This window comes from Myotis yumanensis, unplaced genomic scaffold (assembly GCF_028538775.1).
Source record: "Myotis yumanensis isolate MYYU_CA2020_CCGP unplaced genomic scaffold, mMyoYum1.0.hap1 SCAF_17, whole genome shotgun sequence".
Lineage (NCBI taxonomy): Eukaryota > Metazoa > Chordata > Mammalia > Chiroptera > Vespertilionidae > Myotis > Myotis yumanensis.
This window is the reverse complement of record NW_027223768.1, coordinates 32,295,335-32,307,550: the sequence shown is the minus strand read 5'-3', so window position 1 is coordinate 32,307,550 and position 12,216 is coordinate 32,295,335. Positions and strand designations below refer to the sequence as shown.

General features: G+C 37.7%; 1 protein-coding gene across 1 annotated transcript in view; it reads left to right on the top strand.

The window, feature by feature from the left end:
* LOC138995549 (membrane cofactor protein-like) overlaps positions 1-8,648 on the top strand; it is a 36,418-nt gene extending 27,770 nt beyond the window's left edge. The window contains exons 8-10 of the mRNA XM_070396070.1: positions 115-156; positions 1,569-1,604; positions 2,921-8,648. Of these exons, the coding sequence (XP_070252171.1) occupies positions 115-156; positions 1,569-1,604; positions 2,921-2,949 (107 nt within the window). The 3' untranslated portion in view covers positions 2,950-8,648. The remainder of the gene's footprint in view (positions 1-114; positions 157-1,568; positions 1,605-2,920) is intronic.
* Positions 8,649-12,216: the final 3,568 nt, after the last annotated feature.

Genomic DNA, 12,216 nt, shown 5'->3' with positions numbered 1-12,216 from the left:
GATAAGAGTATTCATTCAAAGATAAAAATTCTAAACTATAATTTAGAGGTCTTAATCTTTATTATTGTCTTCTTTCTCTTTTTACTTATTTCCTTTTTTTTTTCTTTTTTCTAGGACACCCCACTCCCAGTGATAAAACACCATCTAATACATCAGGTATTATTTTATTTTATTTATTTCTCTTCATTATTAGGTATTCTTTTAGTTAGTAATGCTCTGCTGTATGAAACCTTAAAGTCCTACATGGAAATATATTTCAATTATCTGTAGTTTGAGAAGGTATAATCTGTCACAAATGGGGAGAACTAAAATTTTTTAATTTTAGTAGTGTAGATACCATGGCAAATATAAACTGTAGTATGTGTAGAGTCATATAGATAATACAGCTTTTAAGAGGTGCCACAAATTAGGATTCCTTGTAAGGTGAAGTAATTTTCTCAACTGCTATATTTAGGTGTAGGTTAAAATTTGTAGAATATAACTTGCTTTTCATGTAACACTGCTTTTGTGATGACAGTTGGTAGGTAAGTTTTCTTTCTATTCATACCTTATATACACAAGACTAAATGTATTATAATTTGGTTTACTTTTTTTTTTAATAAGCTGGTGTATCACATTTTATGTACACTCACGTAGTTCACACAATATGTGTTCAAGAAAATTATAAGTATAGTTGTGTCATTTAAATGAAATACAAGTATTTTTGATGAGTAAATGAAGAAAAATTTTAAGGTTGGTCTCTTTATAAAATGCACCTTAGGGTCATTAAATTTTCTCTCTGTGGTCAAACTGTCATTGCACCAGTAAATTCAAAGTGATCTTCATTCATTAAACACTTGACAATTTTTCTTATGAAGTAAAAAGAGCAGAGGTAATAAGACATTGTATATTTCTATGCTTTGTTTCATAGAAATTTAATTAAGATAAATTAAGATTTTGTAGAAATATTTATTGCTCTCTTGATAGTCAAAAATACTTGTTTAAGTTTCTAAGCATAATTTTATCCATGTGCCCTGGTGTTTCTTTTGCATTCTTAGAATCTCCTTGGTATGTCTTAATTTGAAGGTGGGCATGCATGAGGAAGAATTGATGATAAGATCATGTATTATTTGTGAAGATTCAACTACTACATTTCTGTAATAAATTAAAGAACTTTATTATGACTTATTCCACAGAGCCACCACTGTTGGTGAAAAAATATAATTTTGTAATAAAGTCATAAGAAATGATAGACTGAATACTGAACTATATAAACTAAGATGGAATAATACATTTTTAAAATGATTTTCCCACTAATCTAGTGAATTCTAATTGTTCTAATAATATTTACTAATAACCTAGTGCTATAGCTACAACACAAAACAGTATTGGGCCCTAAGCCTGGAATCATAATTGAAGGGCTCTGTGATCAAATGAGCTGGATGCACTGTCACACTAAACTAGACTGATAAACTTTTTTTTTTTTTTTTTTGCTGTAGTTTGTAGATGATTTGATTAACTAAAATGTAATTGCCACCTGGAGACTCACATGTGCTCAGTTATCTTCAAACTGGTTTTATTTTTCTCAGGTGCAGGAGTCATTGTTGCGATTGTTTTAGCTGTTGGTAAGTGTCCCAACTTGGATCCCACTTAAATCAAAATATTAATGTGAAGAGCATAACGGTTTTTCAGTTTCTACAGTTTTTATGCTTGAAATTAAGTAAACCAGTCTAGAAACACCTCAACTTTTATATGATACACTGCCTCGTGTTGCTGATTATATATTCTTTATATTCTACTAGAGGCCCGGTGCACAGATTTGTGCACCAGAGGAGTCCCTTGGCCTGGCCTGTAGGGATTAGGCTGAAACGGGCTCTCTGACATCCCCGAGGGGTCCCGGATTGCAAGAAGGCACAGGCCAGGCCAAGGACCCCACTGTGCATGAATGGGGCTGAGGAGGGACTGCGGAAGGGCTGCAGGGTATGTCCAGCCCATCTTGCCCAGTCCCAATTGGCTGGACCCCAGAAGCAAGCTAACCTACCGGTTGGAACATCAGCCCCCTGGTGGTCAGTGCGGGTCATAGTGACTGGTCGAAAGAACGGTCAGAGGGACACTTAGCATATTAGGCTTTTATATATAGACTAGAGACTTGGTGCACAAATTCATGCACAGGTGGGGTCCCTCGGGGTGGCCTGTGGGGATCGGGCCCAAGCTTGCATCCTACCCTCGCAGCTCCAGAGCCCCGCCTGGCACCCTGCCTCAGCCTGGCACCACCCCCTCACCTTCACCATTCCGCCTGCAGAGTGATCGATCAGGGCCAGGCCACTCCCCCCCCCCCCCCCCCCCCCCCCGCCCCCGGCTCCCTCAGCACCTGGGAGCCGGGTGGTGGCTACGCCCATTCCTGCGGTCCCACTGGGGCCCATTGGGTTCGGCAGCACCTCCACTGTCACCCGCTGCCAGCGCCACATCACTGACACCTGCCATGTTCTGCTCCGCCCCCTGGTGGTTAGCACACATCATAGCAAGCAGTGGAAAGCCCGATTGAACTCCCAGTCGAACTCCCAGTTGAACAACTGCCTAAGGGGACATTTTGCATATTAGGCTCTTATTATATAGGATAGGACATGTCCACTTAGTAACAAATCCTAAATAATACATGTTTTTTCAAGATGATTAGTCATATGAGTTTGCATCCCAAATATGCTTTGGGTATCTTTGTAAATTAGGAAAGGACTCTTCTCTGCTTGCTGTGGACTGAGTGATTCCAGAGATTTGCCCTTAGATAGTGAAGAGTCCAGAAAGATTATAAATGTATAGCCAGGGCAATGTGCTTAAATAAAATAGCATTTTCTGCCCACTGAACATTAATTTTTCCTGCCAGATTTTGAATCTTGGTGATTAGTTTTCAGTTACATTTCACTTGTTCTTTGGTTTATTGTAGGTGCTTTCCTGGAACGTATTGTCATCTGAGTCCTGTATCGACACAAGAAGAGGAAAGGGTAACTTAAAGCACGTTTCTTGAACATATTGGTGCCTCTCATGGTTGACATACTTTTGTGCAGCTTGTGTTTACACTCTGTATTTCATGCATTTTTTTTCAATGTGCCTACATGACTGTGCCATCAGAATTGCATTTCTTTACTAAAAATATTTACAGTGAATTATACTATCATTGTAACAAGAGAAATCTGTGTAGAGCTGCTTCAGCTATATGTCTATAAGGAAAATTAAAAAAATTTTTTAAAAATTTTATTTTAATCTTTATTGTTGAAAGTTTTGCATATGTCTCCCTTTTCCCCCCATTAATCCCTCCCATCCCGTTCCTGCCCCCCACGGCCAGCCTTCACCACCCTATTGTCTGTGTCCATGGGTATTTCCACCATGCGTATGTGTATACGCATATGAGTTCATTCGTTGATCTCTTTCCCACCCCCACACCCTTCCCCTGCCTTCTCTCTGAGGTTTGACAGTCTGTTCGATGCTTCTATGTCCCTGGGTTTATTTTTGTTTATCAGTTCAGCGTTGCATATATTATTTCTTATGCGTGTCTCTGATTTCTTAGGCTATATTCCTAGAAGTGGGATCACTTGGTCAAATGGGAGTTCCATTTTTACTTTTTTGAGGAAACTTTATATTGTTTTCCACAGAGGCTGTACCAGTTCGCATTCCCACCAGCAGTGCATGAGAGTACCTTTTTCTCCACATCCTCACCAACACTTGTCGCTTGTTGATATGTTGATGATAGCCATTCTGACAGGTGTGAGGTATTACCTTATTGTTGTTTTGATTTGCATCTCTCAGATAATTAGTGACTTTGAGCATTTTTTCATATGCCATTTTCCCTTCTGTATGTCCACTTTGGAGAACTATCTATTTAGGTCCTTTGCCCATTTTTTACTTGGCTTAATTTTTCTTTTGTTAAGTTGTATGAATTCCCTATAAATTTTGGCGGTTAACCCCTTATTGGATGTATCATTGGCAAAAATATTTACCCATGCAGTGGTCTCTCTTTTTTGTTGATGGTTTATTTTGCTGTGCAGAAGCTTTTTATTTTGATGTAGTCCCATTTGTTTAGTTTCTCCTTAGTTTCCATTGTCCTTAGCTTCCATTATGATATATCCGTAAACATATTGCCATGAGAGATGTCTGAGATTCTCCCGCTTATGGTTTCTTCTAGGATTTTTTGTGCTTTCACGACTGATATCTAAGTTAAGTTTTTTATCCATTTTGAGATAATTTTTGTGTATGATATAAGTTGGTGGTCTAGTTTCATTTTTTTGCATGTATCTGCCCAATTTTCCCAGCACCATTTATTGAAGAGACTGTCTTGACTGTATTGTATGCTCTTGCTCCTTTGTCAAATATTAATTGAGCATAATGGCTTGTGTCAATTTCTGGGTTCTCTGTTCTTTTCCATTGGTCTATATGCCTGTTCTTGTGCCAGTATCAGGCTGTTTTGAATATAGTGACTTTGTAGTATAACTTGACATCTGGTATTGTGATCCCTCCAACTTTGTTCTTCTTTCTCAAGATTGCTGTGGCTATTTGGGGTCTTTTTTTATCCCATATAAATTTTTGGAATATTTGTTCTAGGTCTGTGAAATATGCCGTTGGTATTTTAGTAGGAATTGCATTGAATCTATAAATTGTTTTGAATCTATAAATGGTAGTATGGCCATTTTAATGATGTTGATTCTACCAATCCATGAAGATGGTATATTCTTCCACTTGTGTATATCTTACGCTATCTCTTTTTTCAATGTCCTGTAGTTTTTGGAGTACGGGTCTTTTGCCTCCTTGGTTAAGTTTATTCTTAAGTATCTTAATTTTTTTTGTTGTTGCAATGGTAAATGGGATTTTTTCTTTAGTTTCTCTTTCTGAGAGTTCATTATCCTATCTAATAAAGATAGAATATGCAAATTGACAATCACTTCACAACAAAGATGGTGGCACCCAAAGTCAATAAGGAGGGAATATGCAAATTGATATGACAAAGATGGCAGCAGCCAGGCTGAGATGCTTGCATTGTTGCCATGGCAGCGATGCAGGTGTTCCACCCTTCCTTGGCCGCTCTGGGCCTCTGGGTAGTGCACAAAGGTGGAAGGCGGCGGCTCCAGGATGGAGCGAAGGTGGAAAGGTGGCTCCCGCCAGAACGAAGGTGGTGCCAGCAGCCAGGGAAAGGAAGGCCTATTCTTGCACAAATCTTCGTGCATTGGGCCTCTAGTTAGTGTATAAAAATGCCATGAATTTATGGGTATTAATTTTATATCCTGCTATGTTGCCAAATTCATTTATTTAATCGAGTAGTTTTTTGATGGAATCTTAAGGTTTTCTATGTACAATGTGAAGTCATCTGCAAATAATGACAGTTTTACTTCCTCCTTTCCAATTTGGATGCCTTTTATTTCTTCTTCTTGTCTGATCGCTATGGCTAGCACTTCCAGTACTATGTTGAACAGGAGTGATGAGAATGGGCATCCCTGTCTTGTTCCTGTTCTTAGGAGAAATGGTTTTAGTTTTTGCCCATTGAGTATGATGTTGGCTGTAGGTTTGACATGTAAGGCTTTTATTATGTTAAGGTCTTATCACTCTATTCCCATTTCACTGAGAGTTTTTATAAAAAATGGGTGTTGAGTTTTGTTGAATACTTTGCCTGTATCAATTGATATGATCGTGTGGTTTTTATCTTTCAGTTTGTTTATGTAATGCATCACATTTATTGATTTGTGCATAATTGTACCAGCCTTCCATCCCTGGAATAAATCCCACTTGGTTATGGTGTTTGATCTTTCTAATGTATTGCTGGGTCCAACTTGCTAGAATTTTGTTGAGGATTTTAGTATTTATGTTCATCAAGGATATTGGCCTATAATTCTCTTTCTTTGTAGTGTCTATATCTGGTTTGGGGATTTGGGTAATGCTGGCCTCATAGAAAGAGCTTGGAAGTTTTCCTTCCTCTTGAATTTTTTGGTATAGTTTGAGGAGGATAGGTTTTAGTTCTTCTTTAAATGTTTGGTAAAACTCCTCTGTGAAGCTATCTGGACCAAGGCTTTTGTTTGCTGGGAGTTCATTACTGTTTAAATTTCATCAGTAGTTATTGGAAAATTCAGGTTTTCTGATTCTTCCTGATTGAGTTTTGGATGATTGTATTTTTATAGGAATATGTCCATTCGGTCAAGGTTGTCCAGTTTGTTGGAATGCAGTTGCTCATTCATTTTTTAAGATCCTTTGTATCTCTGTGGGGTCCGTTGTTACTTAACCTCTTTTGTTTCTGATTTTGTTTATTTGGGTCCTCTCTCATTGTTTCTTGGTTAGTCTGTTAGAGGATTCATCAGTCTTGTTTATCCTTTCAAAGAATCAGCTCTTGGTTTTACTGATGTTTTGTATTGTTTTTTTGGTGTCTATATCACTTATTTTCATTCTGATCTTTATAATCCCTTCTTCTACTTGTTCTGGGCATTTCTTGCTGCTATCTTTGTAATTCTTTAAGTTGTAGGGTTAGATAACTTATTACAAGTTTTTGTTGTTTTTTTGAGGTAAGGCTATAGTGCTATGAACTTCCCTCTCAGGATTGCTTTTATTGTGTCCCATAGATTTTGGATTGTTGTGTTTTCATTGTCATTTTTTTCTGGGATGTTTTTGATTTCTTCTTTGATCTCTTTGGTAACCCATTCATTGTTTAATAGCATGCTATTTAGCCTCCATGTTTGATTGTTTTTTAGTGTTTTTATTTTAGTTGATTTTGAATTTTATGTTATTGTGATGTCAGAGAATGCTTAATATGATTTCAGTCTTCTTGAATTTGCAGAGACTTAAGACTGTGTCCTAACATGTCGTCTATCTTTGAAAATGTCCCACATGCACTTGAGGAGAATGTATATTCCATAGCTTTGGGGTGAAATGTTCTGAAGGTGTCAATTAGTTTCATCTGATCTATTGAGCCATTTAGGATCACTATGTTGATTTTTTGTTTAGAAGGGTTATCCAATGATGTCAATGGGGTATTAAAGGCCCCTACTATGATTGTATTGCTGTAGATCTCTCCCTTGATATCTTCTAGAATTTTTTTTTGCATTTGGATGCTCATGTGTTAGGTGCATATATGTTTACCAGAGTTATATCTTCTTTTTGTACCCTTTAGTATTATGAAGGAGTCTTCAGTATCTCTTGCTATGGCCTTCACTTTGAAGTCTATTTTGTCAGATACAATTATACTACCCCAGCTTTTTTCTCATTTCCATTTGGCTGAAGAATTTTTTTCCATCCCTTCACTTTCAGTCTGTGTGAGTCCTCTGTTCTAAGGTGAGTCTCTTGTAGATAGCATAGACATGGATCATGTTTTCTTGTAGATAGCATAGACATGGGTCATGTTTTCTTATCCATTTAGCTACCCTGTGTCTTTTGATTGGAGCATTTAATCCATTTACCTTTAAGGTTATAGGTAGTTGTTTGTTGCCATTTTTATTCTTTATGCCTGTGTTCCTTCTTCCCTTTCTATTTCTTCTTTTTACAACAGTCTCTTTAGCATTTCTTGCATTGCTGGCTCGGTGGTAATAAACTCCCCTAGCCTTTTTTTGTCTGCACAGTTCCTGATTTCACCTTCAATTTTGAATGATAGCCTTGCTGGATAGATTATTCTTGGTTTCAGTCCCTTGCTTTGCATCACTTTGTATACTTCATTCCATTCTCTTCTGGCCTGATGTGTTTCTGTTGAGAAATCAGTTGATAGTCTAATGGGAGGTCTCTTGTAGGTAACTTTGTCTCTCTCTTGAGCCTTTACATCCTTTCTTTGTCTTTTATGTTGGCCAATTTAATTGATGTGTCTTTTGGGTTCACCTGGACTGGGACTCTGTGCTTTTTGAACTTGTGTGACTTTTTTCTTCCCCAAGTCAGGGAAGTTTTCTGTCATTATTTCTTCAAACAGGTTGCTCAGCTTTGTGTCCTTCTGGCACCCTTACTGTGTGGACATTGTTTCATTTCGTGTTGTCCCAAAGGTCCCTTCGACTCTCCTGCTTTTCAAGGGTTTTTTTCTACTTGTTGCTCTGCTTGGCTCCTTTGTCTACCTTGTCTTCTAACTCACTGATTCGGTCCTCTTTCTCCTACTCCTCTGTTGAAATCTTCTGTTGTGTTCTTTATTGCCGCTATGTCATTCTTCATTTTTTCTTGATTTTTACTCCTATTGATGAATTTCTCCTTCCGCTCCTTATAATTCTCATTGAGTTGCGTGTATTTGTTGTCCAGACATTTGAGCATCCTTATAACTATTACTCTGAATTCTCTCTCTGACAGATTACTTGCCTTCATTTCATTTAGTTTCTTTTCTGGCAATTACTCCTTTTCTTTCCTTTGGGGATTGTTTGTCTCCCTATTTTTGCTGTCTCATTATATTTGTTTCTATGTCTTAGATCAAACTGCTATGCATCCCAGATTTTTGGGGGTAGCCCCATGTAGTATGTGTTTTAAGGGACCCAGTGGTGCAGTCTCTCAGATCTGGAAATCAAACCCACAGCCTTTTGATGTACAGAACGATGCTCCAACCAACTGAGCCACCCGGCCAGGTCTCAAACCAATAATATTAAGACTTTGGGTACACATGGTTTTATGATATATTTTTCTTTTATGTTAATCTTTGGGTTTCATCTATATAATAAAAGTAAATTCTACACTCATGAAGAACTCAAACTTCTTTTTTATTATTGGATTTTTTTAAGTACCTACAATGCCTTCATTTGAATCTTCAGTCTTATATTTTTAGAACACATGCTATGCAGATGCGGTTTCTCTTGCAGTAGTATTTTTTAAATTGTCTATACACGTCAGTCTGAGTAGGAAATACTTGTACAATTCTAAAAGGTTCATGTAGAAATAACTCCTAAGGAAAGCAAAACAATATAGCATTGTGTCCCTCACTTCTTTGTTTAAAACATCGTTGCATCAGAATACTTAAAGTTTCTTAAACAAGTTTGAATCCAACACTCTAGCTATCAATTAATGGCTCTTTTAAAATGGAGTAAGCATCTGAGTGCTGTATCCCCAGATTCAATGTTCAGTACCATAACTGATCTGAGATTCCACTTCTGATGAGCCCTATGTGATGATGATGCTGGACCTGGACTACAGTTCGAGTAACCAGGGTGAAGACTATTATTGATGTGTCAATATACTTTCAATTTGAGGAAATACAGTAAAGTTTATAGGCAAATTTTTCTCTTGCTTAAGATAATTAGATTTCTAAAGACTCCTAAGGATTTCTTAAAGGTATTTGGTATAATACTTAGTTTTGCCTTGCTTTCTTTTTTGAAAATTAAAAGTTTATTTTATATTTTTTGCATTGTTTAATGTTCATAGTCTTTGTGCCCCCCATTTCCTGCAAATTGGTTGTGGTTGCCTTAGAAACCCCTTTTCAGAACTATAAAATGCATATAGTTTCTTCCCCACTTGTAGGGATAACTCTGGAAATAGGACACCATGCACCAATAATCCCAAATTGCTGTTTAAATTTGCACAAATGGATTTGATGTAAACTTGTATTTATGATGATTTGGGAGCACAGTTGCCCTTCTACAGACTTCATGCCAAGGCACAAAATAGTGAGGAGGTACAGGATGTCCTTCGTCTAGATGGATGCTAAACTCTCCTCTTTCTACACATACATCAAAATATGCACCTATGTAGAGAGCTGATCTCACTGAACAGCTTCTGAAGAACAAACAAAAGGAGGAGACCAAATAGAGAAATGGGAAACCACAGGGGCTCTCCCAAATATGCAGGTAAACTCCATCGCCCTCCACCTCGATACGGCAAGTAGGAGCTCTCTCTGGGTGCTTTGGCCCACCTGCAAGATGGCTGCAGTGTGTTCTCAACCACATTCCCTGTAGCCCATTTTGGGTCTGAATAAAAGGAGTAAGCAGTATGAACAAGGTATCTCTGACTGGAGCTCTTCCATCATGACAGTCTAGAGCCCTATGCGCCTGCCTGGCTCCAACTGGCCTGTCAACACTACCCAGTACTCACAAATACTCACTTATCCGTGCTTCTACACAAGACCACGTGGGGTTTTTCTTCTTTTTTGGAAAAATAACTTTAATATTTTCTTTAACCCGGTATTTCCAAAACATTATCATTTCAACGTGTAGCCCATGGACACAGAAAACTATGTAGTTAGGGCCAGAGGGGAAGGGGGAGACTGTGGGTTCTGAGTGGAGGGGGGAAAATGGGAAAAATGGAAGACATCTGTAATAATGTCAACAATAAAAATTAAATCACTGATTTGAAAATAGGAAGTAGCATGAAAAGACATTTTCCAAAAAGACATATTTATCGCCAACAGACATGAAAAGATGCTCAGTATCACTAATCACCATGAAAATGAAAGTCAAAACCACAATGAGATACCACATCACAACATTCAGGATGGCTGTATTTATTTATTTATTTAAATATATTTTATTGGATTTTTACAGAGAGGAAGGGAGGAGGATAGAGAGTTAGAAACATCGATCAGCTGCCTCCTGCACACTCCCACCGGGTATGTGCCCGCAACCAAGGTACATGCCTCCGACCGGAATCGAACCTGGGACCCCTGAGTCCGCAGGCCGACTCTCTATCCACTGAGCCAAACCATTCAGGGCCAGGATGGCTGTATTTAAAAAGTCAACAAAAACATGTGTTGGCAAGGAAGTAGAGTGGGACTCACGTGTACGGTTGATGGGCAAATTTGGTACAACCATTATAGAGAACTATATGGCTATTCCTTAAGAAACCAAAAATATGCCCTAGCCATCTTGGCTCAGTGGATAGAGCTTTGGCCTGTGGACTGAAAGGTCCTGGGTTCGATTCTGGTCAAGGGCACATGCCTGGGTTGCTGGCTTGATCCCCAGTGTGAGGCGTGCAGGAGGCAGCCAATCAATGATTGTCTCTCATCATTGATGTTTCTATCTCTCCTCCCTTCCTCTCTGAAATCAATAAAAAAAAAAAAAGACTAAAGAAAAGCCTAAAAATACATTTATTATACATCCCAGCAGCTCCAATTCTGAGTATTTATCTGATTGCTTAAAAAAGATACATGCACACATAGGTTCCTTGCAGCCTTACTTCTAATAACCAGGACATGTAAGCAATCCAGGTATCCAACAGTAGATGAATGGATAAAGAATTTGTGATATATACACATATAGTAGAATATTACACTACAGTATAAAAGTAAAATCTTGCCATTTGCAACAACATAGATGGATATTATGCTAAGTTATAAAGAGAAAGACAAATGGCATATGATTTAACTTATAAGTGGAATTAAAAAAACACACAAACCAAAACTATCAGATGCATAGAAGCAATAACTAAAGAGATGGTTGCCAGAGGGGAAGTGGGTGGGTGGGTGGGGGTGCATGAAAAAGGTGAAGGGAAATATTGTAATAACTTTCAAAGTGACAGGTGATATTAGAATTAGTGATATGATCTCATTGTAAGGTATAAAATTTTCAAATCACTATATTGTTTACCTGAAACTAATATGATCAGTATAATACTATATACCAACTATACTGAAAATTTTTTTAAAAATTGGAAAAAATAAGTAGAGTGATCACAAGTTAGGAAATTGAAACAGTAATCAAAAACATAAACGTAAACAAAAGTTCAGGCCCAGGGTGGCTTCACTGATTAATGCTGACAAACATTCAAAGTAGATTTAATACCAATTCTTCTCAAATTCTTCCAAAAAAATTCAGGAGGAGGGAATACTTACAAATCCATTTCATGAGGCCAACTTTATCCTGATAACAAAACCAGGCAAGGACAACACACAGGAAAGGAATTTACAGGCCAATGTCTGTGGTGAACATCAATGCAAAAATTCTAAACAAAATACAAGATAGCCAAATACAACTATACATTAGAAGGATCACATATGATCAAGTGGGGTTCATTCCAGGGATGGAAGGATGGTTCAACATTTTCACAAATCAATCAATGCTATGTGGTATCATTAACAAAAAATAGGAAAATGATATGACCACTTCAAGTTGCAAAAACAGCATTTGACAGGATACAACATCTATTTATGACTAAAATACAATAAAATGGGTACAGAAGCAAGTATGATGTCATACTCAATGGTGAAAAACAGAGAGCTTTTCCTGTAAAATCAGAAATAAGAGAAGGATGCCCACTCTCACCACTGTTAGTCAACATGGTAATGGAAAGCCAAGCCAGGGGAAATGAGCAAGAACACCT